At 38.7% G+C, this 25,341-nt stretch overlaps 1 protein-coding gene across 1 annotated transcript; it reads left to right on the forward strand.

Annotated features, from left to right (window-relative positions):
* The first annotated feature begins 367 nt into the window (after positions 1-367).
* On the forward strand, positions 368-24,555 carry PALMD (palmdelphin). The gene is made up of 8 exons (XM_030953389.1): positions 368-684; positions 5,855-5,935; positions 10,962-11,092; positions 16,273-16,387; positions 17,269-17,302; positions 17,395-17,505; positions 18,206-19,303; positions 23,059-24,555. The coding sequence occupies exons 1-8, from the start codon at positions 640-642 to the stop codon at positions 23,100-23,102; spliced, it is 1,659 nt and encodes a 552-aa protein (XP_030809249.1). The 5' UTR covers positions 368-639; the 3' UTR covers positions 23,103-24,555.
* Positions 24,556-25,341: the final 786 nt, after the last annotated feature.

Here is a 25,341-nt window from a genome sequence, read left to right on the forward strand (position 1 = left end):
TATGAATACAGCTTTTCTAAAAATTTCATCTACAAAACTAAATTGAAACAGCTGTCTCAAAAAAACTCCGTGCCATCTAGAATGCAAATATTAAAATAGGTTAAAACATACCGGGGAAATAAGATAAATAATTTAAACAATAAACTTTTTTAGTTTAAATAAATTAATAAGTGTAAAATATATGTTTATCACCAGTAGCATAGAAAAAGAAAGAAAGATAAATAGGAACACAATAAAAGTTAACTTCAGCTGTGGTCCTGTAAGAGTCTGTTTTGGGCATTTAACAGTTAAAGAAGCAGTGGCACGCTAACCGAGCACATTAAAACAAAGAGTTGGCAGCTCCTGAAGGAAGAGAGCTTGTGCTCCACTGTTCCAACTTGTCAGTCAACTCATGCCAGCACTCTCCCTGTCTGCCTCTTCTCCACACCCTCATTACATGTGTCTGTCTGGACTGATCTGCTCATCTGTTCAGGGACTCTTCTGACGAGTCAAAAATTCTGCCTCTTTCTGCTCTGGAATTGGATCAAATCACCTCAGCTTTTTTTTTTTTTTTTTTTTTTTTTTTGCCCCACCAGGAGGTTTTTTGCTTATGGTCTCATTCTGTTTGCCTTCACAACTTGTCTGTTTTTGATTTGTAGAATGGAGGAAGCCAAATTGCTGAAAGAAAGATTCCAGGCCATAACAGTAAGTGCTCATGGTTATAATTCACTATTTAAAAAAAAAAAGGCTTAGAAGTAATATTAGCAATGAGCTGCTATGTGTTTGCTGAATAATGATTTAGCTCAGGACAGAAAAGGAAAAGACTTTGTCTGCTTGAAATTGTTACTTAATAATTTTAGTTTATAGGATATTGCTTTAAGACATCTAAGTTGACAGTACTGACTTTATTCTGGGTTGTATTGGTTGTATGGCACCTTAAAATTAAATTCAAAGCAGTGAAAGTATGTGTGCAAATCACTACTGGGCAGCGTAAAACACACATTACAGAATGTTTGCCTGAAGGTCAGAAGGCAGCTAGAGAATTCCAGAACAAATCAATTTTTACATTTCACAATGTGAATTAGAGATTTTTCATTTGTACCGTGGAATTAAATACAAGTTCTGAATTATTAATGATCTCTCATAAGTATTGCTGTCTGAAAAGTAAAAAAGGACAAGCTTGGATTAAGCAAATTCCTCCTGTCAGTTTTCAGAGGACAGACTCAGTGAAGTCTATGCTAGAGACATTGGAAAACATTTTCAGTTTCTCTTCTAAAAGGAAATCTGAGTGATGATTTCTAGTGCGCAAAAGGAGCAACTAAACTATTTTTAAAGTAATACAACCTGATGTTATAAAAATTGGCTGAAGCCAAATCCTCCTCTGATTTGATCTCCAACTGAACTTATTCAGTTACAAAAGACAAACTGAAACAACGTTTGTCCCTCTGAGATGAAAAGAAACCTCCGGAAGGATCATTCACCTTCTTAGTTAATAATAAATAATAGAAACAAAGGTATTTGTCACACTCCTAACATGACAGATTAGTTGTGAAACACAACTAGCAGAATAAATGGTGGGCAGAATTAAAGAATACCATATTGGAATAAAAATAAGTGTAAGAAGGCATAACTGGAAATCTATGGGAATCTAACAGGTTGGATTTTAATTCAGATGAGTTTTAATTATGGTACTTGATAAGAGCCAACAGGACCATTTACTGTATTTACTGGAGACCTGACACAAGCCCACAATAAGGTAATTTAAAATGTTTTAGAGGGTTTAGAGTACATTTGTTTGTTTAACTGCAATGTTGCCTGAACCAGGGTCATAACCTGGACTTTGTCTCTAGTGCATGGGCTCAAAAGATAACAACAGCTCTGGCTCTCCAGAGAAGTCCAGGCCTCACAATGTTTTGTGTTCCCTGGGATGCAGGGGCAGGAATGGGGCAGCACTCTTGGCTGATGAGGACTCCTGTGAACATACTGAGGCTGGCATCCTCCAGCTGCAGCTTTGCTTCCAAATAATACTGAAACAGTTTTCTTTAAAGAAACTGGGGCAGCTTCCAGTGTCTTGCATTAGAAGAAATAGGAAATAATTTTTGGGTTCTGCCTACGACTTCATTTATTACACTTGATGTGTAAAGGAGCAATGTGCTCTCTGCTTTCATCAATCCAGAGCATTCAGTTGAAACACGTGGAGTGTTCTGACTGCAGAAACAAAGTAGCTTGAGTAAGGTGAAGTTATCAGCCCTAAGAACCTGCAGAAAGAGATGTCCAGGGAAACAACACCCTGCAGTTACAATAGCAAGCTCCTCTGTGGCTCTGAGGGGGTTTGGCCCAAGTAAAGTACCTGGGAATTTCAAGCGCTACATTCCAGATGTTTGCTGTACAGGATAGCAAGGGACACTCCAGCAGTCAACAATTCCACCTGCACTGAAACTTACTGGTTTCTGTTGTTAAATACCTGTCTCCTTGGCAGCAACCCAACCAGTAGGAGTTCTAAAAGCCTTTTGCAAATCTTTTCTCCCTATAGCAAACAAAAAGGAAAACATGATTGTTGTTTTGTTCATGATGTTGCTGTTATTAAATGTTTTGATGCTCCCACGGCCCTGAAAGGAAACTTTTTCCTTTGTTATGTAGCTACCACCTGCTGCTGCTGTATCTAGAATATAAAAGCAAACAATAAAATGCCTTCATTTTGTTAGAAAGACTTTCATACCTTAAGATATGAAAGCTTTAATACCTTTGATGTTTAATGGATTTTAATGTCTGGAAAATGACAAGAAAATAAAAATACATTAGTTAAAACATTAGCTGCTCCATGAATTTGACAGTATGTGGCATTTGCCAGGGGACCAAGACCACCATCTTTGGCTCCACTGTAGAGCAGTGACACAAACTAATGGACTTGGCAGACTAGATATTTCACAAGACACTGCTCTGTGGATGCCATTGCCTTTCTTTCAGACAGATCCAGTCTAGAACACAATTAATTTCTGTGCACAAAAGTCAGGAAAGAGTCCCACATGTGTCAGGAGGAGTGAAAATTATCACCAAGTCTTACCTTGCATTGAAGCACAACAAAAGGAATGGCTGAAGGTGCTCTGTCATGAAAAGCAAATCCTGCTCACATTAACAAGAGCATAGTAAGAGAGGACTTCTGGACTTCAAGGACTTCTGCCAGGAACATGAACATCTGCTGGGGCAGAGCATGAGGTTTAATAGAATCATGGCTCCCTTAGCGATCCAGGAATAAACATTTATTCCATTAGATGTACAGTCAAAGCTTCATAAAGCAAGACATGGTGTGCAGACAAAGCATGGCAGAATGCATGGTAGAAAGTGTTATAACAGGTTTTTAAAGTTATTTTGGCTCATAAGATTCAAAAAGATTCCTCGTATTTCTCAGCTTCTGGAATTAGACTAAACTATATAGATATATAGACTAGACATATAAAAGATAATCTATTTCAGCTGATTTAATCTGGATAACTGTATAACAGATATTTAATACCTACCAGTGAAATTAAAGCATTCTATAATACCAGAGGATACAAGAAGACAACTTCCAGACAAAAAACATTGGACATAAAAGAAATACGTACCTCTGGAAAAAAAAAAAGGCAAAAGTTTCTTTACTGAATAGGTTCCTTATTAACAGTTAGAAACCTGAGTATAAAGGCAAAAATTAGTGTATTTTAAACTTTCTGCAAAGTAGTTTATGTACAAATACTCATTTCAGACTGCCCCAATTCTTATTGCATCCCCACTGGTACAAAAAGAATACTCAAATAGACTTAAAATATTTTTAATAGTATAAAGCAAGTAAGAGTTCATTCTCTGGCTAAGAATCTTATCCAGAACTTTAGTAAAGACAAAAAGAGTTTTCCTTAAGAATTGCAATAATCTGTAAACACAAGCTCTTGTCACACTGCTCATCTAATGATGGATTATTTAAAGGCCATTTATACCATGAGGTCAGGAATATTTCCTAAGTAAGGAAAAGTGTGAAGACCAGACACAAGATACTCTGTCTTTAAAATCAGGTCTGGCTAAGAAAAATTCAGCATAGCAGCTTTTGGATAAAGGCTCACACAAGGGTCATTGCAGAAAAATTACATATTGTAGTAATCCTAAATCTGTAACTTGATTAATTGCATTTAAGAGCATTGGCAAAACACAAAACCACTGCAGAGATAAAAATAACATGTATTTTGAGGAAAGAGCCCCACCTGTTCTCTTTGGAGTATTAAAAAGACAGACTAACACCACCAAGGAAAAATTTTAAAGGGTCTATAAATAACTGCTATAGTTTGCAGACTGCAGGAGATTAGTGTTGATGTTCACCTGTGAAATCCCAGCACAGTATCAGTAGTGCCCGGCCAGCCTGTATCCTGCCCTTGGTCTCCATAAAGCTTGGTGGCTTCTTCCACTTCCTATCCTATCCTTCAGAAAAGCATCCTCAGAGCCTGTGGCCCCACTGCTAATTTCTCATTTCCAGTAACAGTGAAGTGGTTCAGCCAAGCACACCATGGCTCTTCCTGTTTCCAAATCCCAGATCCAATGGAGGAGAACAACTCCCAGCCTTACACCCAGCACTTCCTTACTGATTTTCTCCAGTCCTTACACACAGCTGGTTCCACAGGTGGGCTGAAAGGGCGAGGCTCTTCCTCTGTTTGTGAAGAAGTTAACCCCTTCCTAAACCATACTTGTCTGAAAACAGACTCTGTATTAAAAAGCTACCACCTTTTTAACAGAGCCAGGCTGTTCTAGTTGAAAGGAAAGAAGGATTAGCCTCCAGTCTACAAACATTTCTGCACAGAACAGAAGATTCCATTTACTTCCCCAAAATGTATCAAGAAACAAGCACAAATGTTTCTTGATTGGCATATGGCAAGGTGCCATGCCCAACAACAGAATTTTATAGCATTAAGGATGACCAAGACAATAGTCTAATAATACACCTTGTTAAAGTTACTTTCCTTTGGCATGATTTCCTTCCCCCTGGCTGCTGAGGACACAAGGTACTAAATCAGTGTTTGGCCTCACACAGAGGAGCCACAAGGTTACTCCATGTGACAGGGCTATCCAAAAACAGGAGAGGCTCAAGCATTGCCAGTGTTCAGACATTGTTCACCCATTTCCTTTCTTCTCTAACCTGTAATAAAAAGGATTAAAGTGGCACTAGGATAGACCAGTACAACATGAGGTTTATCCTTCTAAATATCAGCAGCCACAAAAACAGTCTGAACACAAGCAAAAATTTTCTTTTTAAATTGAGAAAGCAACATATATGAAGTATATTACATTCCTCTTTTCTCATCTTTACCATTATTTGACTAACAAAACAAATTTCTAAGTCTTTGTTTATTCCTGTTTATTTCAGCTATTAGCCACAGGATACATAAACTCAGTGCTGGATTCACTGACAGAGCATTTCATCTAGTGATGTATCACAGCTGCTCAGTGCAGACCATGCAGACTCTTTCCTCTCCTAAATGATGCGTGGGCTGCCTCAGGAATTTTGGTCAGGACGCATTTTTAGTCTCACTCTGCATGTACAATTTTGTTCAACTGTACTTTCTTCCTGTTTTTTCCCCCTACCCTTCCCAAGAGTAAATAATTTTTATTTTACATCATCCCTTCTCTGTGGTCATTAACACATTTAAGTGTACTTTGGAGAAAGAGCAGTGGAAACCATACCTATGTAGGATCAAGCTATTGCTGCAAAGAATTACGCACTGCCTAAGCACCACATAAGCTTTATAATAAAGCTTTATTTGCATGGATTGATTTCACCCTAATGAACACTCACATAATAATTTTATTAACAAGTAATTTCTCTAAACAAAGTTTTATTGTTCTTAATTTGTAGGACAAAAGAAAACTGCAAGAAGAAATTACACAGAAACGTCTAAAAGTAGAAGAGGAAAAAATGAAACACCAACATTTGAAGGTAAGTAAAGTGTTAGATTTATGTAACTAAAGATAGCCTCAAGTCATACAGCATGAATAAAGGTTGGGGATTTTGGAATGCAAATCTTCATGCATTTAAGTCGTGCTTTTACTGTCAAATTTTCACAGCTTTGTGGAGTCCTGCCAGGACTCCATTTGACTTTAATAAGCATCACTCTTTGAAAAAAATTACACTGGGGAGCTAATGTTACTTGATCACTTACATGGCATAAAATGAGACCATAACCAGGAAAAACTCACAGATGAAAATTAAGCCTCACATTTCAGACTGGGTGTGTTCACTCCCTAATCCCACAACAGCAACCCCACTTGGTACAGGGTGCAGCACAATAATGAGATCTAACTGCATTTTTTCCTAGAATAAAAACACCATATTTATTTGGCTGTAGGCTTTTGTCAGCTTGTTTAATTATTCTTTAGTAAAATAATGCCATTTCTTTGTATATTAAAAAAAAAAGGTATAAATGCTACAAATATTGTTCTCAAATATGGCCTGGTAAACTCAGGATTACAAAGTCCAAAGGTATAAGAAACCTAAAGATCCATCTCTGTAGAGGACTGAAATTACACTGATTTCTACCCAACACCACTATTCTTAAAATGTTCATAGCAGTTTGGCAGTCCATGTCATTTAGAGATATGAGACAAAATCTATGCTTCTAGAAATATGCAAGACTTGATATTTTACATACTCTTTTCATTATGTGAGCAGATAAACAGTCTCAAGAGAGATATATTGAATCTAACACCAGGAGCGTGGCGTGTCTCCTCCAGCAAATGTGAGAGAAGCTTATTTAAAACAGACTCCTCTTCAAAACAGCCACCAGATCCTGAGCTTCCTCCACCCTTTTCTTTTGTGTCAAGCCAAAAAAATGAAAAGCCACGATAGATCAGTGCACCGGGCCAGGCAAGCCAACACAGAGCTGTGTCCAGGTTTTATTGGAAAATAGTTACTCCAAGGACAGGCTTGGCCATTCGTGGAACATCTTGTCTAAAAGGGAGGGGAATATCCCTTCCAAGTCCTGTAACCTTTGAATAGCAAACATGTGACTCCTCCATCATGGTACATGGCTACATCGAGTACTGAAAGTTTTATTTCAAGTTTCCATGTCTATAAATCCAGATGACTCTTCTGCCCTTCTTTACAGAGGGATAAACTGATCTGTTGTAGACAACCAGCTAATCCTCACCACTGCTGTGTGCAGACAGAGCCCTAGGGCAGTTTCCTTACAGACTTAGTACATGTTCATAGCTTAAATTAATAGGTCCAGTGGAGCTTTGAAAGTTAAGAAAGCAAAAACCAAACTTGCTCTTATCCTGAAGAAATTTTATGGAATTTTTAGAGATGCTAAAACACTCCTGGAAAAATACTACTGAAATGGTTTTACTTTGGAAGAGAACAGAGGATGTGATTTCTCTGCCTGTTGTATGAGAAATCATACAGAAAAGCTTTTAAATTAAATCAGTCCTCTTGCATATACAAAGCAAAGCAAGGATCTGTTGAGGAAATTATTCACTTGGAAAAGAAGACTCAAGCATACATTTAAATATATACTTACATACACACGTATGCTGTATAAATACATACATATCATTAGTTCTTTGGAGCACACAAAATGTAGACTACTTTTTCCAGCTCAGGAATAAGACAGGCACCTAATATCAAACACATTAGTACATGAACAGCTTTTGCTTTATACCCCAGAAGTTTTGTCCCTTAATGAACATTCCTACTTCAGACTAATTCAGGTATTTCAACAAGACTCAAACAACAAAATGATCCAGTGCATGAATTGCTTTAAAACAGATTTAGACTTCTAAAACATTCTAAAGTAAATTTTATTAAGGGTCATTTTTTTTAGTGAGTCAGGCTGATTCAACCCATTTATACACACATCACTTATGTGCATGGTGAAATCCAGTGCTCCATGATCTATTAACACAACTCACACCTGTCCCTTAGGAAACTATTGCAGGTTAGTAAATCTCAGTGCCAGAGATGTTCTTGTTAGATGAGTAGCACTATCCTGTTCCTCATTTTGTCCTTCCTATTTATAACCCTTAGCAACAGGTTTATCAGAAGGTTGTTGGTTTGGTTTGTGGTTGTTGTTTGTTTGGGTCTTTTTCTATTGGAGCTTTTCTTTGACATGTTTTTTGTTTGTTGCCAAAAAAAGGAAGTTTTAGCTTCCTTTTTGCAAATAGGAATCCCTGCTCTGGCTTCCCAATTACTTTGTTTGCTGCCCCCAAGTAAACTTCTTACTAGAAATACATGAGGCATCATGACAGATCTCAGTTATCTGTAGATGTGAAGGAACATTAATTCCCTACATGTGCTCTTCTCTCAAATGGAGGCAAGCAAATACACCTGTGTGGACAGGGCTTCACAGAACTGCAAGGGGTATTGGGGGCTGCTAGTGTGGGTGCAGAAGAAATTTTATCCAGTATTTCTAGATGCACCAACAACTAATCCTTCCTTCTACCCGAAGCCCTTCTCACTGAAGCAACAAAGGAAAGGACCAGACAGAATTGTTTGCAAAGTGAAGTCAAAACTGATTTGCACATACTTTCTAAGAGCTTTCACAGTTCAGTATATTAATTTTCAGGCTTCTGACATGCCTGAACTCCATTAGTGCTACCTTGTAGGTGCTTGTCACACACCGCCTCCTTCCAGTGAAAAACCTGTCAGGCCCAAAGCAGCTGCTCCTGCACTGGCTCGTGCTGCTGTCTGGATGGAGCAGACCTGAAACCATCTTTTATTCAAAGGTTGTTTCCAAACTACACAATGTGTCATTCTTTCAAAATGGCTAATGAAATGAAAAAGACCATATGGCATTTGGTTGGGAGTAGCAGCAAACTGCTCTAGCAACATGCAAAAATAACACTATTGTGTTATGCTTGCATTTAGGGAGTTTGCTCTCTTGGGCCTAACCCTATACAGACAGAAGCTTTTGTTGATTTTAATACATGGTATTGGTTTCTGAGATCTACAGTGCCAGCCCCACTCTAAATCTTACAAGGAATTATCAATTTATTTTTGGAGACATAAGTGCTAGACTAACACTGTTCCAGCCAAGATGAAAACCTCACTTTTCTTGAGGCCCTACCTATCATTAAGATCTAAACAGCTTGATAGAAAGGGAATTAATAACTATGTGCCCTCCAGCTTGAGAACACAGTATTTAGTGGTCAATAAGACCCGGTCTTTGTGCCAACACCAGGCTACCTGCATCTACCAGATAATGTAAAAATATCCTATTAAAATCTGCATTTATTTCATTAGAGCCTAAAAAACAAGGAAGTGCTACAAAGTGATTCTACAGACAGAATCAGGGCTCAGAACATCAGTTTTGAGCAACCTGTGTTTACCAAGATTTCCTAGGATCCAGTGTTGACAGAGACAGAATGCTGTCCTGCAGGCAAAGGCAACTGTAAACATTGCTCTTACATCCCACAAGTAAAAAAATTAAAAGCACCACAGGGTGCCCAGACTTCTCAGCAAGCCTCTTTTAGGCACACTTTCTATGACATTATATGTCAAGTGGAAAATTACTTTTGACTGCAATAAGGTCCCTCGTATATATTCCTCTGCCAGTTGGGCTTCAGTAATAACCTCATGGAAAGTGCACAATAAATAGGAAAATGCAGGAAGCAACAGTTGAAGTGACTCAACACAGGATGCAGGCAGGGATTCCAACAGCCCCTGCAAGCAGCACTGAGGTTAATGCAGCAGTGCTGGGCACACTGCCTCAAGCAGCAGTAGTCAAAATTCAATGTAATCTGCATCCACACCCTGCAATTAACAAGACTGTATGGGGGGAGAAAACCAAAAACTTAATATGGACATCAGCTCAAGGAATCTAAATTATAACTGGGACATTCATGGTTAATTAAAGACTTTATATGTGTGCTCCTTTTTTGCCTGTTGAAAGAGTATTTCTAAAGAGTCCCAACTCCTTCCCCAAGGCAGCAACTGCATTTATACCCCTGAGTTAGACTGAAAGGAGTAAAAAGAGTGCAAGAAAGTTGGCATGGCTTGCAAGTTTCAGCCTGCAAATATGAACTTATCTCCAAGAACATTTTTTATTTTAGCAGGAGTATTTTTGAGAGCTCTGATGACTTTCAGGTACCACCTTCCCTAGTGTAAAGCAGCTGTAGGAAGCAATCAATGCATACAATGGTATTTTTCAGAATTTGAAAACACAGCTGAGAGAGATACACTTACCTGTGCACACACAATATACCCATTTGTGAGCCACCACTGCACAGAAAGAACTCCACAGGCACTAACCAGTTCGGGACGTAAATACCTAAGCTCTGGATTGCCCCTGCAACAGCAGCTCTAAATACACAGCAGTTCTGCTGAAACACTAACCAGGCACCAGCTGCCCATGCTCAACCTTTCCTCTGCCCCTCTTACCCGACACTTCATCTTCACCAGCTGAAATGTGAGTTCACTATCATAAGTACACAAGATCCTTTTAACTTCCAGGGGTACCATTGCATCACTAACTCCCTAGAGATCTCTTACTCCCATACAATCTTATTTACAGAAACTTCTCATCTTTTATACCTCCTTCCAGAAGCCATGCAATGCCAGGATCCCAGAAATTAGGGCTACTGAAATAAAACAGTTGAGCTTCTGACTGGAGCCTTTCACATGAGTCTGTTGTATGTATGGTTGTACAACTGATTTGCTTTATTGAAGATACACAAACTACTGGATCCACTTACCCATGTTAATCTGTTTTGGATAGCAGCTGACATACTCTACATTTTTGTTGGATGAACTAATAAAATGGGGCATTGTTCCTAAAAACTTTGCTTTTAAGTCAATCTCAAAACACAAAAATTTAGTTTTTCTCTTCCAGTGGCATTCACTGTGGTCAGGTTGCCTTGTGCTGGATAGATCACAATACTGCAGATCACATCTGTGCCATCAAGAAAAACAGAGCAAATGGTTAAATAGCTTAACTCTAGCATTCACTTGTCTATTTTTTTCCCATCAGAAAAAGGCCTTGCGAGAAAAATGGCTCTTGGATGGCTTTAGTTCTATGACTCCTAAGGAAGAAGAAGAAATGCAAAAGCAGAATCAGGAGGACCAACAACGGACTCATGAGCTGGAACAAGACATTTTCAGGTAGGGAAGTACCCCTGCCCTTGTGCCTGGGTTAAAATGGTCCCATCTTACCCATCCTACCTTATTTTGCAAAAAATGAAAGTATCAACAAGTGCTAAACACATGCAGAGCAAAGCAATTCTTGTCATGTTTTCTAGTCAGTTAGAGGATACAGAACGCAATTTTCCATAGTATAAATTGTAACAAACTGCACAATAACTATATTGCAGATTATTTGTTTCTCTAATTCCAGATATCCTTTCCATGCTGTATTTGGTAGGCGTAAGCCACAATATATGGGGATTGCTCTAAGATAGCAATTGTTGAATCAGAACTTCAAAATAACAATAAATTTTCACAGATGTCCAGTTTCACTAGGTCTTGGCACAGCCTCTAATACCTAACTTTCACCATAACAGCACTTCAGAACAGTACAGGCTCCCTAGCCCCATTAGTAACACTTATTCCCAGTTTTCTATGTGTTTTGTACTGAATTTAGTCCGAGAAACCTGCTCTAGCAAAGGTCTTTTTCTACCTTTCAGCAGACATGTTTCTACAAATCTCATCACCTAGCGCTTCCCTATCACACAGGGCCAGCCTTTAACTGCAGAGACAGTCTCATGAAAGACTCTTACCATGTAAGAGTCACGGACATGGTTCCAGGTTCTTATTAGCTCCAGTTAGCCCTTCTCAAATACCAAAGAGCTGTGTATACTGTCAGCTCCTTCCCTGGGTCCAGACATACTGACTGGTACTACCCCTTAGCACCCACAGAAAAGATGAAATGTTCCTGTTCCTTCAGATTCTGGAAAGTTTTTTCATCCTTTTTCAAGACTTCTTGCTCTATTTCAATTCAATAATATTTTCCTCTCTACTTTGCTTCCACTGCCCTCCTACACACCCTCTTCTGGCAAAGCTGTCACCAAGGTTAACTTTCTCTGGTGAACTCCCATCCTCTTCCCTCCTCACTCCATCTCTGACACCAACAATAATTCTCTTGGCTGACAGGTAGCAGCCTCATGCTAGTTTGTGCTATAATTATGCTGACTTCTTGCTCAAAAGCACTTTTCTCTACAGAACATCTTCGTACACACCTCTGTAGGGTTCATTGTTGCAGTGGTAGGATGCAGCCAGCAAGCCCTGAAAGCATCCCAGAGGCTGTCATTTTGAAGGCATGCAAGAGGGGCCCATAAGACACTGTTAGTGCCAGAAAAGAACAGCATCTAGGGCTAGAATGGGCTAAGGAGCAACAAGGAAATGGTGCTGAGCAAGCATTTCCCCATCAGACCACTGGAAGTTCAGCCCTTCTCTAAGCAGTGAGAGGAAAGATTAGATTCCAAGTTCTGTTGACCATGAGCAAAGCCTGAGCTAAGAACTTAGGAAGGTTTATCCACAGGGCTTTTGCTATAAATTAAATTTCCTACCACTCCCTAATAGCTGTTTAGCAGGGCATCAAGAAAAAACATCCACACTGCCTTCTAAATAACATTACATCTTGTTTATACACACCCAGTTTCAAACCAGCCAGCAGTGATACAGAAACCCAGGAATAAAGTCCACTAATAAATATAAAATATGCATCATACAGCTCTTGCACAGTGCCTTTGCTGCACCACAGTTATCACCAAAGCTAACAAAAGCCTGTCTGACCTTTGACTTGCCCTGTAAATCAAACATTGCTAAATTGATCATGTAGACACATCATACAGCAGAAATAACAAACTGAGAGGCTCAGTAGAAATCTTTCTTCTAAGCATCTGACTATTAAAACTCACTTGATTTGGAGATATCCAGTTCACTCTGTTGGTTATTCTGTGTGTGTTTTTTCTTCAGTTAAAAAAATATTAATCACTTTAAAGACTCTTTGATTACCCTTAGACAAGTCTTTTTATTTCTTTCTGCTGAGAGGACAATTGCAATTGTTGACAGATTATTTACAGTAGTGGCATGGGCCTTGCCATCACCCTCCTAAATGGGATCTCTGTTTTGAAGCATTCTTTACCTGAGTGTCAAATTGAGCTGGTGTATGTCTGCTAATCAGTTCAGATTTGAGCATTTTTTTTATAAAAGGGAGAAGTTCCATTCTTTGTATCAATGACAAAGCAGTGAATAACAAGCAGCCTGAGCCACCTTGGAGACAAATGGCTGAATGCTTTGGTTACAGACAAAAAAATTGCATTTACACTATCTGTCCCATTTACCCTCTGTACATGTTGGAAGCTTCAGTGAACCAAGTGAGCACATCCTGGGTCAGGGTACAAGCGGAATGAAGAATTAAGAGTCCTGTTTTCTCACTTAATCTTCAGCTAATAACACTCATTCTTGATGGAATTAGTTGCTAAACAACACATTTAAAAATGCAAAACAACTGAGGTCTATTCAATTGCTTGTAATGTGCTGCATGAAAGCAGACTCAAGGCTAGACTAGAGAGCTGCTAAAGCACTTGACTCACCTCAAAACCTGTGAGAGCTTGCTAAACTGCCTTTTCCCCTCAGTCTAGAATTCTTCAGGGTGGTATCTTCCTATCTGCTTTTCATTCTCAAGCCTTTTATTTTTTTCCTGGGGTGGCAGTGATGCCAACTGCAGCAGATCAGCGATCAGCTGATCAGCCATCAGCAGCATCCAGGCAATCTCCATAGATCTGAATTCAGCTGCTACTTTGGTAGAGAAACCTTTCAATTAGTGTCTTGATTTCTAAGGTTTCTTCTCTCATCCACACCTCTATACTACTTATTTTTCCCTCTCAAATAATCAGTGCTACTTGAAAAGACAACAAATATTCAAAGGATAGATTTAATACAGTAGCTGTGTCATACTTCCATTTCTCTCTTTAAAAATGCAGCACTGTACAAAAGGTAGTTTCATATAATTGCTAGAATAGCTGCTAGACCCTTTCAAGACAAACTGGGATATAACTTCATAAAAATGTGATTGACTTAGAAGCTTGTAAACATTTAAACATACCAGAAAGATCTTGGCCTAACTTGATCTTGGCAACCACATGATGCTATAAGGGCTTCAATTTCTTTGAACTATACAGATCACATCTCTTAGAAGTTTTCTTTCCACTAATTCCAGAGTGCACACTCACAGCACACACTGAAATTGAACCATAAAATCTGGTTTTTGCAAGTATAAGTGCACAAGAGATACTTAGAGTCCAGATGGAATTCCCATTACATGGTATGAGAATTTCTCTCTAAACCCACTGAGTATTGAATCAGGTCTCAATTATCACATAAAGTGGGTGTTGGTATGGGTGAAAGAGCATATGTAAACTGTAATTTGTTTCTTGATCACCCAGGTAAATACATGGTGTTTATAATCTTTTATTTATTTGGGTTGTGTTTGCTCTTTTTCTCCACCTCCCTTTTTTCAAATATCTCCAAGATTTTTCCTCCTCTTCTTACACCTGTGTGTCTAGAAGTGTTTAGAGCCAAGACTAAAATAAATTCACAGTATAAGTGAATGATTTTTCATCTCATTATGCTTCTGTGAGTTTTTAATGATTTTCAGATTGAGACTATTGTGATCAACTCTCATCTAAAAATAAACATGTCAATAAAAACAAAACATCAATATATTAAACAAAGACTGTTCCATAAGAAGTGCAAAAATATGCCACATGGTCATTACTTTCTTTTATAGCTGTCCAAAAATATTCATCCCCTTTGTAAATTTTTTTAAATTTTAGGACTGTAATCAGTACCTTTGATCAGGGTTCTAAGGCCATCTTGCAGAGCTCAGGTCCAAAGTGTGAGCAGCTTTTAAATGTTTTTTTAGCTTTTACTTTCATCCTGAAGGGTTTTTTTCCTGTATCTGTTCTGAGGTCTGTGATACCTTTGTATATCAAAAGAGAGATGTTGTCACCAACAGATAAAAGTCCATGTAGCACCCTGTTAGTGTAGCTCTACATATCTGAGTTTAAATAGGGCAAGAGCCATAATGGTAATTCAGATTCCTCAGCCACACAGAAGGAAATCAATAATGCTAATCTGTCGACCTGCATCCAGCTTTTCTAGACTGATTACTTTAAAGGGATGGCAGACTTTAATCATTCAGAGTGACTCTGTGTAATACTGTGAATCCTAGCACACAGTAAAGAAGTCAAAATACAAAAAATTCAACTCTTCTTTTCCTCTGGGTTATAGACCAACACTTCTATAACCCTGTCTGTAACTTGGTCTCCGTTGTAACTATTCTGACTGCTCTCAGCAAAAGGTGGTATCAGTTGCAGCTGCCTTAGGTCTACAGTCATTGATTTCCAGCATGGATTAAAAAAAAATAGAAGGCATATTTCACTCAAATATGGAAGCTTTTGGAATTTCTCTTTTTTTTAAGTCAAAATAAGTTCTTTTAAAAAGATCTATGAGACTAAAGTTATACAGCATTAACCCACAGCATAAGACATTCAGTTCAAGTCCCACTTCAGAGTTAAATCTGGAGTTGGATTCTAGATCTTCATGGAGAACTGACTTCCCAACTACTCAGCTAGTAAGTAAAATTCCATTTAAAACCCAACAAATATGCACTTAAGAAGAAAAGAGTAGTCTTGATTAGAAAGAATAAATAGGAAAGAGGACACCTGCTTAAGTCACTGCCTTAGTCAGAGAAAAAACTGACCAAGATGCTTTACTTTAGCTCCCTCTCTGACACAGAGATTCAATTTTTTATCTTGGACTTTTCTGTCTAGAAGTGTTTGTCATACACTAAGAAAATAAAAACTCTGATCAGGAAAAAAGATACTTTGATCATAGTACTCAGCTTTAATATGGAAGAAACCATACAACAGAGACTTACCACAGAAGAAGGGCAGGGAAAGGAGCTATAACATACAAACCTACAGCAAGTGTCAATAACCCAAAAGAAATTTTTACTTCTGAGCCTCAATATTGCTTTCACATAACAATAAAGGTTTTTAAAATAAAATAGTTAACCCATCAGCAAAGTCCTAACTGGCAAAATATTTCATGTTTAAATGTGGAAGGGTTGGTTTGTTGTTGGGTTTTTTTCTTTTTAAATGAAAATACTATTTCACACCTTTTCCCCAATGTGTGTGAAACCATAAGTTGATCTCATACAAGAGAAAAGTTTGTCAAGTTAAGTAGAACCATCCCTACTAATGTCCATATTCCCAGTGCATCAACTCCACAGTGTTGCTCTCTGTCTGGTTTTAAATCAAATGCAACTGTCATTGCAGACTGGAGAAGGAAATTGAGGCTCTGGAAAGACAAGAAATGGAAGTCTCAGCTAGGGAAGAAGCAATTTTAAAGAAACTGAAGTCTATTGAGAAAACAACAGAAGACATAATAAAGGTTAGAGCTGTATTATTCCAGAAATAGAATTTATTACTCAATTGTCATCATCATATCCAGGGAAAGGGGAACTAGCTGGATCCCATGAGTGGTCATGAGCTTTTGCCTGAAGTGACAACAATTCAATCACTGAGAAGGTTCAAGATGTTACATTGTTTAAGTGCTCATGTCGCCATTTGCTTATTTATGGGGGTGGGGGAGCAATTCCTATCTGCTCATCTACAGCACATCTCTAAAAACAGCACTGCCACTGACACCAGCAGCTTTGCATCTCAGCCAGAGACAAACACACCAGGTACAGACCAGGTACTGAGGCTGGTCTGTTCATGCTCCTTCAGCTGATATGCCCAGCTAAACTGCAACATGCTCTCCACCAAGTCCCTGACAGAGATCATGATGTATCTTAATGTTATCAGTCATTAGTCTTTGTCAAAAGGTAATCTTAATATTTTTAAATCATCTTAAACCATCTCAAAAATACAGCAATGAAACTAAACTTCAGTTCTCCAGCTGTTACATACACTCACACATTCTCTGAAGCTACACAGGGAGATCAGTAAAACTGGAAAGCCAAAGTAGGACCTGTAAAAAAACCTTTGACGCCAACCAGGTTGGGCCACAGTGGGAGGCTAGGTCACTGTTTAACACTTCATCATATTTTTGTCCTTCCCTGTGTGACTTGGAAATCATAGTGGCAAAAAACCACAGAAATTTCACTCACTTTCTATGCTCCAACTGAGCATATTTCTCTTTTAGCCCCTTCTCTGTATGAAGCTGTGCACACAAAAGGTTAAAACTATCAGGGAAACCAAAGCACTGTCTAGTTAACATCTTTAAAGTAACTATCACATTCATTGTTAATGGTTCTCTTTCCCACCTAGTCTGTGAAGACTGAAAAAGCTGGATTTGAAAAAGGTACGTTTAGCCAAAAGAATATTTTTAAAAGGTTCTCGTAGAAGTAAGTTAAAACATACTAATGCTTTGTGGATCTATGGATCTTTACTCAGAGGCAGCAGACTACATATATGCCAGCATCCCTGACCTTCCCAAGTATTTCAGACCTTCTGCACTGAGAAGCACAGCACACGCTGACACGGATGATGAAGAAAAGAGAAAAGGTACTGCTTATTAGTAACTCCAGAAGGTGTCAATATGTACAAAAGCTTCCTATATATTGAATCTAATACACTTCAAGCAAAGAATAGACATTACAGATACGAGACATTTGTTCTTATTTAAACTGTGTTGCCAGTTAGGTCATTAAAACTGAGAGGTGAGACAGTGGTGTAAAGTATGTGCCACTGAGAATAACTCTTTTCATCACTGACACTTCTTTCCAGCACTTCATTCTTCTGCCTAAGTACAGACTCCCTTCATATCATTCATTTCTCATTTTCTGCCTGCACTTACAGCTGCTGGGTAGCCAGCAGTATTTAGGCTATTTCCCAACTACTACAAAGCCTCCTAACCCTTCAGAGTGCCCAAAACTCTCTGGCATCACAGCACATGGAGCTCTTCAGCTGCTATTGCCCAGCATAACGCCAGGGGCCAAGGTTAAATCTGGATTTCTCAGTCTATCATGTAATGAAAACTGTCTCAACAGCTGATTCTTCCTCACAGAATGAAAATACTTTTTTCTACAGGATAAAAGGGGACACCCAAAATGGGAATCTAATATATGGGTTGTGGATGTGATAATTTCACATATTTAATAATTCATTCTGACAGTTGTTCTCTATCACTGTCAGAAGTCCTACATTTCTTGCAGCTACTGCATTACCAAGCACTTGTTTATTAAGCACTTGTTTCTTTCAACAGCACTGTTTGCCATGGAAATAAAGGTTGAAAAAGACATGAAGACTGGAGAAAACACAGTGTTATCAACAATACCTCTTCCCTCAAAAGAGTTCAAAGAGACAGGAATTAAAGTCTATGATGATGGCAGGAAGTCAGTCTATGCAGTGTCATCAAATGGGACCACAACACAAAATGGGATGGATGAACTTGCTCCTGTCGAAGTGGAAGACCTGCTACGGCAGGCAACTGAAAAAAATTCTCAGTCTCCCACAGAGTACCATGAACCTGTCTTTGCAAACAAATTCTGCAGGCCGGTTACTCCTCAGAAAGACAAATTAATCCCAGGACCAAAACCAGAAGGCACTGACAAAAGAGAGATGAATGGATTTAGCAATCATCAGACAGCGTTCTCCTCCAAAACAGAGCCCTTTATGGAGCAAGATAAAGAGAATGGCCTTGATCTTCCACAGGTAATACAACCAAAGTCTCCCTCTCCAGTAACTTCTCATACAGAGAAGAAAGTGCACACTAATCCTGACAACAGGATGATTCATAATGAAGAAAGAAATGCTGCACATGAGGAATTAAAACCTTACCAGGATACAAGGGAAAAACATAGTGAAACAAGGTTTTTAAATCCCTGTCATGCCAATGCAGCATCCCCTGCACCTCAGGATGAGGAAGATGTTCGGTACAACATTGTGCAGGCTGTACCTTGTTACGTGGATGAATCGGAGCCTGTGACAATGGTGTTCATGGGTTACCAGCGCATTGACGATGACGACGCAGAAGCAAACCAGAAGCTGTCCCCATACGATGGGGTCATCCGTGCAGAACTCGTTATCATTGATGATGATGATGAAGACGACAGCAAATCTGAGAAACCAGCCTATCATCCCATAGGCCATTACAGTCAAGTTTATCAGCCACCAAACAGGAAAACCACAGAAGCCCAACAGACAAACCCTGTGAGCAGTCTGGGTGCAAGCCTGAACAAGGTACCCCACAAAAATTCCATCTCCCTGCAAGAACAAGAGGAACGCTTAAGCTCACCAACACACCACACTCATCTTCACAGCCAGATGTCTGGAGATGGTACAGAAGATCCCTCACTAACAGGTAACAGAAAAGGAAAATCATGTCACTGCTGCTCACTCATGTAGCAAATTGATATTGCTCTTATCTGCTGGCAACTGTATCACTTCCTATATTTTTTTGATTGTTTCAGACTAATATGCTATTAATAATAATTTTTTTGCTCTTCTTTGTTAACAAATACCAATCTAAATTTTGGATCTGTTGAATTATTTTGTCTTCAGCAATGCACTAGTTACCATATCAAAATTTGGAAAATAAACTATTACAGAAATGCCACTCCTATAACCTTGAAAGATTAAAAGTGGTTCTCTTTCAAGTTCCATTAATGCTACCAAAATTAGCAGAATTAGTTTTCATTTCTTGCAGGTAACTAACAGCATTGCTACTTAACAATTCCTCCTCCCTCACTGGCATGTTTTTTCTGCCTGTCTGCATTCCAACTACTTCCTAGACCATCCAAGTTACTCCTTAAATAAGAAAGGCTGCTTAATAATCAGCTTTACTTTGTATTTTTAAGGAATCAACATTGCCAACATTGTCTTGATAGTGTTTATGCAAGTTCTAACATTTTCCCATTAACCTGAATTACACATTTTTATAGCTTCTGAAAGATAATGAAACAGTTTTCATCACTACACACTGTTAGTTCAGTAGTTCACGGAGTTATTTTTGAATAACTTTTATATTCTATAAATATATATGGTATCTATTTCTTACTATAAAGTTTTATAATAAAAGTTTGAAAGCAATAGCAGAACCTTCCAGAAACACAGAAAACTCTTCTTTATGATTATGTTACACTTTAACACATACAATTAGACTCCATTTAAGTATACTTACAGAGCAGCAGATTGCAGACTAGTCACATTCCACTTGAAGGAAAGAACACTCTGGTTGAATTACAAGAAGATCAGGGGTCCTGATGCCACATTCTCTCCTCCAGAGAATTTGCAGCAAAAATGTAAGTTTAGACTCTGGCCAACGCTGAATTGACAGCCCAGGAATTCTTTACGCTACATGTAAAGCCAGGAAAGAGGATAATCTTTGGATCACATAAGAATTTTCAAGTATTTTTGCATCAGTAGGCAGTGATTAGGGAGAACTGTTCAGCAAGCAAGGCTCTCAGCTTTAAGAGTATCAACATCATGGAATCGTGCACACAAAAGCCAGAAATATTCCAGCAGTGCTGCCCATCCTTTCTGATCAATAAGGCCACTACACTTTTCCATTACCTTTGCTTTCCTCAAACACCCATCCTGCCATCTCTCTACTTCCCTGTGTTCTCCAGCACCAAGAGCTGCTGCCAGGAGCTTTTATATCAGCAACTGGAAGCAGAAGTAGTTGCTACAGGTAAAATAAACCACTCCAGAATCTGCTCCAGCCCATTATATTTTGGGTAAGGTCCCTTAATTCCCACATCACATAAGTATAGGATAACAGAAAAGGGTCACTTATAACTATTGCACCAATAAGAAAGTGGCCAATTGGGAAAAATGGATCCCAGCTAAATTAAAAGCAGTTTGGCAACTGCCTCAAAAATTCCCCCAGTCAGCACTGCCTCCAAGTGAGTATCTCCACACCTAGTAGAATTTGGAGCTAAGCCATACTCTTCTTTAGCCCTCCACTTATTTATTGCCACTCCCTGGGACATTTTTGATCAGTAGAAAAAGCCAGGAAGTGACTCAGTCTTTCCCAAGCAGCCCTATAATCCTACTGAGACTTCTAAAAGAGAAACAAAACCAGGAAAGCCTCTCAATCTAGAACAATGTAATTATACAGAGCTGTTTCTTAGAGAAATATATTGTTTTCAAAGCAGTCATTGATGCCCACCCTAGCAGGTTCACCCTAAACACCACTAGAGAAAAGAGTGGAGTAAATTATTTTTGGTAGCTCATCATTAATTAAACTAAAACAATGAACAGTAAAACAAAAAACAAATCCTCGTGGAAACTAAAGTTTTGAGAAGCACTTGCAGCATTTAAACATTAAACAAGCACTGGGGACTCTGAAAGACAATGGAAAACAAAGAAGCACAGGACAGACCAGCATGATGGCCCCTTATGTAACAATTTTTCTTTAGGAAAGAGATGAACCTTCAGAACAAATTACTGAATCAGTTAGCAATGGCCAAGGACAAGGAGGCAGAGGCATTGCTCCATATGCAAATCTATATAGAGATAGAAGAGATTAAATTAGGAGCTTTTCATGCCTACAATCTTACAAAGATGTGGGACATACCTTTCCACATAGCAGCAATTTTCTTTCTCCCACAAGCTCCCTTAACCAATATCTCAAAGTATGTGCCCTCAGAAAATCAGAGGGCAGAGATACAGAGAAACAGATGACAACTCCATAATTGGTACAGCCGTATTTGCATTATTAGGGCTTATTTTCTTCAAATTTCAGGCAAATTAATTCAAGTGCAAATGTTCTGAAGATGCAATACTCATTAGGGAAATGAAAAGTCCTTGGGAGGGAACAAAAGCTAGACATAGTGAAATGAATAAGGGAATGCAAAACTAAAGCTGAATAAGCAGCAAAACATACTGACAGTGTGGAACAGGCTCTTATGGGACACGACGGTCCAAGGGTTTTGGCAGCTAGCTAGTCTAGATGAGCTTTTTTTTCCTACCACTGGAAGCTTTGCAACCTTCAAAAAACACAATGGAGACAGCTCCATTTGTGTTGAAGAAGTAAAATACAAAAATCCTTTTTAATGAAGATTCATGCACACCATCTGTTCCTGTAATATATAGAACAAGACAAAAACAGACTATGAACTAGAAGTGAGGCATCAAACTAACTGTTCTCAAACCATGACCAGAGCCTGAATCCTTCAGAATTCCTCAGCCTGTAAAAAGTACACAGTGTCTTTGTAGGAGGTAAGGTTAACATCAGTGGCTCTATGATATAAAGTTGCACTCAGATGCTTCTACGATTTGCATCAACTTCAGCATTCAAAACATAACTTGAGCTGGACACTTGCTGACATGTGTAAATCAAGTAAACAGCTGCTTTGACCCCTCATGTCTCAGCACAGAGACATATGCAGGGTGCAGGAATGAGACACACTATTTTTGGTAACTCTTCAAACTAGCAGGTCAGAGTAATGGAGATTATTCAACAATGTGCTGGGGGGAGGCTTTTACATATCAAACAACAGCATTATATTGCTGTTCCTAAAATAACCTTAACATTAAATCATTGGCCTTTTGCTGTCCCTTTCAAACTTACCCCCATTACACCCAGTAACAGACAACAGCCATACTGATGTTTATACAGGTGTTGTTACTGCATCAGATGAAATCAGGAACATGACTAACTCCCACTCTGACTCACAACACTGGGAAGAAAGGAAAGTTTTCTCCGAGCATCATAGAAAAGGAAAAGGTTTCCAAATAATTACAGCTCCCACTGAGGAGTTTAGTTTAAACAAAGAGTTTGTTTAATTATTCATGTGTCCTTTTAATCTGTCAGTATCCAGTCAAGGGCAAAACCAACTCTGTGTTAGTGAAGGTAACAGAGACAAAATAGAAGGTAGCTGTGCTAATTTCTAAATAGCAGTTATGGAGTGATTTCTAAATATATTCACTTTATTGCAAAATTACCAGAACTAACACCTTCTACTGATTTCTTTCTATAACACTAAAACAATGCTTATTCTGCTGGATTAACCACTGGAGGTATGTGTGTTCTTCATTTTTCTAAATAAGGAGATTTTGCTTCAGAATCAGAAAGAAAGACTTAAAATGCAATGGCTTTGTTTATTTTTGCAGCTCTGAGGATGAGAATGGCAAAGCTGGGGAAAAAGGTCCTTTAACAGCTGTAATGAAATGGAAGTAAAAATTACCACTCAAAGCAGATAAAGCTAAGAAGACTTTCTTCCACATACTTTTTCTGGATCATAATGCTTTTTTTGCTACTCTGTTTCATGGGTTATTTTGCCCTCTGCATAATGCAATGGACTTTAACAGACTTTCAGATTTGACCAACTGCCACATGCACACATATCACATCCTGGATTTTGTTAAAAGTAGTGGGAAGTTACCTAAGGCCATAAATGCAGTGTATATACAAGTATGAAGACATGTGCATACCTGTTCTGACAATCAGTAATATGCTGTTGCTGTATACACAGAGCAGATAAACACCTATCTTCATGGAACTTCATGGGACATTATTTCACATTAAAGTGTGCCAATCTATCTGATTTTGACTGAAAATGGTGTTCCATCATTCTTTTCGTAAAAGCGTTTGTTATTAAAAAGCAAAATGTGAGAGAGGAGCAGGAAGACATGTAAATATAAAACATGCTTTCCGATTATACTACCTTGGATGAAATGTAAAGCATTCCTTTTTAAGTGATAGCAGAACAAACAAAAAATAATTAAGCCAGCATATTGAAATATTTAGCATCCTTCTAGACCTCCACAGTCCATTCACCCTTCTATGTTACATATGACAGTGTAGCCACCCCACAGCCTGCTCTATTCACCATCCCACAAACATGCTGCCCACCCACAAACTCACAGATCAATCCTGTGCATAATATGAACAGCCTGACCTCCTAAGCATGGTTTCACCTCCCAGCCTGCTGAGAAAGCTCCTTGCTTTTCTAAGAAACTGGTTGCCAGACAGGCAGCACTGTCCATCAAGAAAAAAACAACCAAACAAACCCCCAACAACAGAAAAAGACTCCAACAGCCATACTGTTTAGGTTTCAGTGGGCTGGGGAGCTAAAATCAGGCAAGCCTCCCACCAGAAATGCTGAGTGGCCAGTAGCTTGTTCTGCAGCTGAATACAAAGATCTGTTACAGGTGCAGCCACTGCTGGGCACAGTTCTCCAGCAAGCTTCAAGGCTTCCACCAAAAAACAGGTTAATTCTTTCCACATGGTAGAGGAGGCAAGGGCCCTAAAAGCAGGTTCAATCACACCTGGAGAAATCACATCCAAGTCAGATTTTCCAGTACATAGTTCTTGGGGAGAAAAAGTGCCTCATAGCACACTACACCATTATACTCAAATCAGTACAACAGCTTTAATTCACTAGGTCTTAGCCTCAATTTGTAACACTAAACAGATAAAGCTCATATTGTGTTATTCTGGTATAGTTGACTCTAATTATGCACCAGTAAAAAAAACCAAAAAACACTGTAATTTTTTGCTGGTATTCTTTTCAAAGCAGGAAACTGAAGTTACTACCTCATACTGAGGAACGATGGTAGTAATTGACTGATTTGTAGCCTCTAAACATTTGGTGGCTCCCAGTCTGATGTGGGTAATAATCTCAAATTTTAAGACTTGTCAGAAATAGTTACCTGGAGAGTGGAATAGTAAATAAGAACAAATAAATTTTATTCTAGTACACTTCCTTTATGTCTATCCTCTTGTTTTTTGCTTTTTTATAGTGGTTTTTTTCGTTACGCTTCTTCTGTCATTTGCTGGTTGTGAAAGCAAAGGCTTCAGCCTCAACTCTTAAGGATATACCAAAAAATGAGAGCAGATGAGTGATAGGAAGTAGTCACAAACAATTTTTGTAAGAGAAGCAGATAGCTATGGACATTCATCCTCTGCTCCCCCAACAACCTGTACTATTAAACTTAAATAATATGGAAAAGGGAGCAACTATCATCACAATACTGGTCAAAGTAGTTTAAAGGAAAGACTAGAAAGCTTTGTGCTTCTGGAAAGTAGGAATGTTTATCATCTGATTGCTACAGCCCCAGAGCTTTCCTGCATCCTGTATTAACAAGAACAGAAATACAAGGTGGCAAATTATCTTTTCAAATGTCAGTAGGGATTCCATGCAAAACTCTAATTCATCATTAAGGCCAAGTGATTTTTAAGGCCCCCTGAGACAAAAGTCTCTCCGAAGCAAAGCTGAAGCTGCAGTCCTTCTTATGTGCAGTATCCTTTGTGTGGGATGATGGTCATGAACAGCTGGTTCAGAGTGATGCAGCTTTGTAGGTTACATTATGTCAAGTCACTTTTGCACAGCACAAGGAAGACCAGCAGAAGCTAGACAGTGGTTGAACCAGGCCAGGTAGGAACTAAACCAG

This window comes from Camarhynchus parvulus, chromosome 8 (genome assembly GCF_901933205.1).
Source record: "Camarhynchus parvulus chromosome 8, STF_HiC, whole genome shotgun sequence".
NCBI lineage: Eukaryota > Metazoa > Chordata > Aves > Passeriformes > Thraupidae > Camarhynchus > Camarhynchus parvulus.

Coding starts and splice junctions, on each gene's coding strand:
- PALMD (XM_030953389.1), top strand. CDS start 640: ATGGAGGAAGCCAAATTGCTGAAAGAAAGATTCCAGGCCATAACA. Junction 685..5,854: donor AAAGATTCCAGGCCATAACA/GTAAGTGCTCAT, acceptor CTTAATTTGTAG/GACAAAAGAAAACTGCAAGA. Junction 16,388..17,268: donor CAACAGAAGACATAATAAAG/GTTAGAGCTGTA, acceptor TTTCCCACCTAG/TCTGTGAAGACTGAAAAAGC.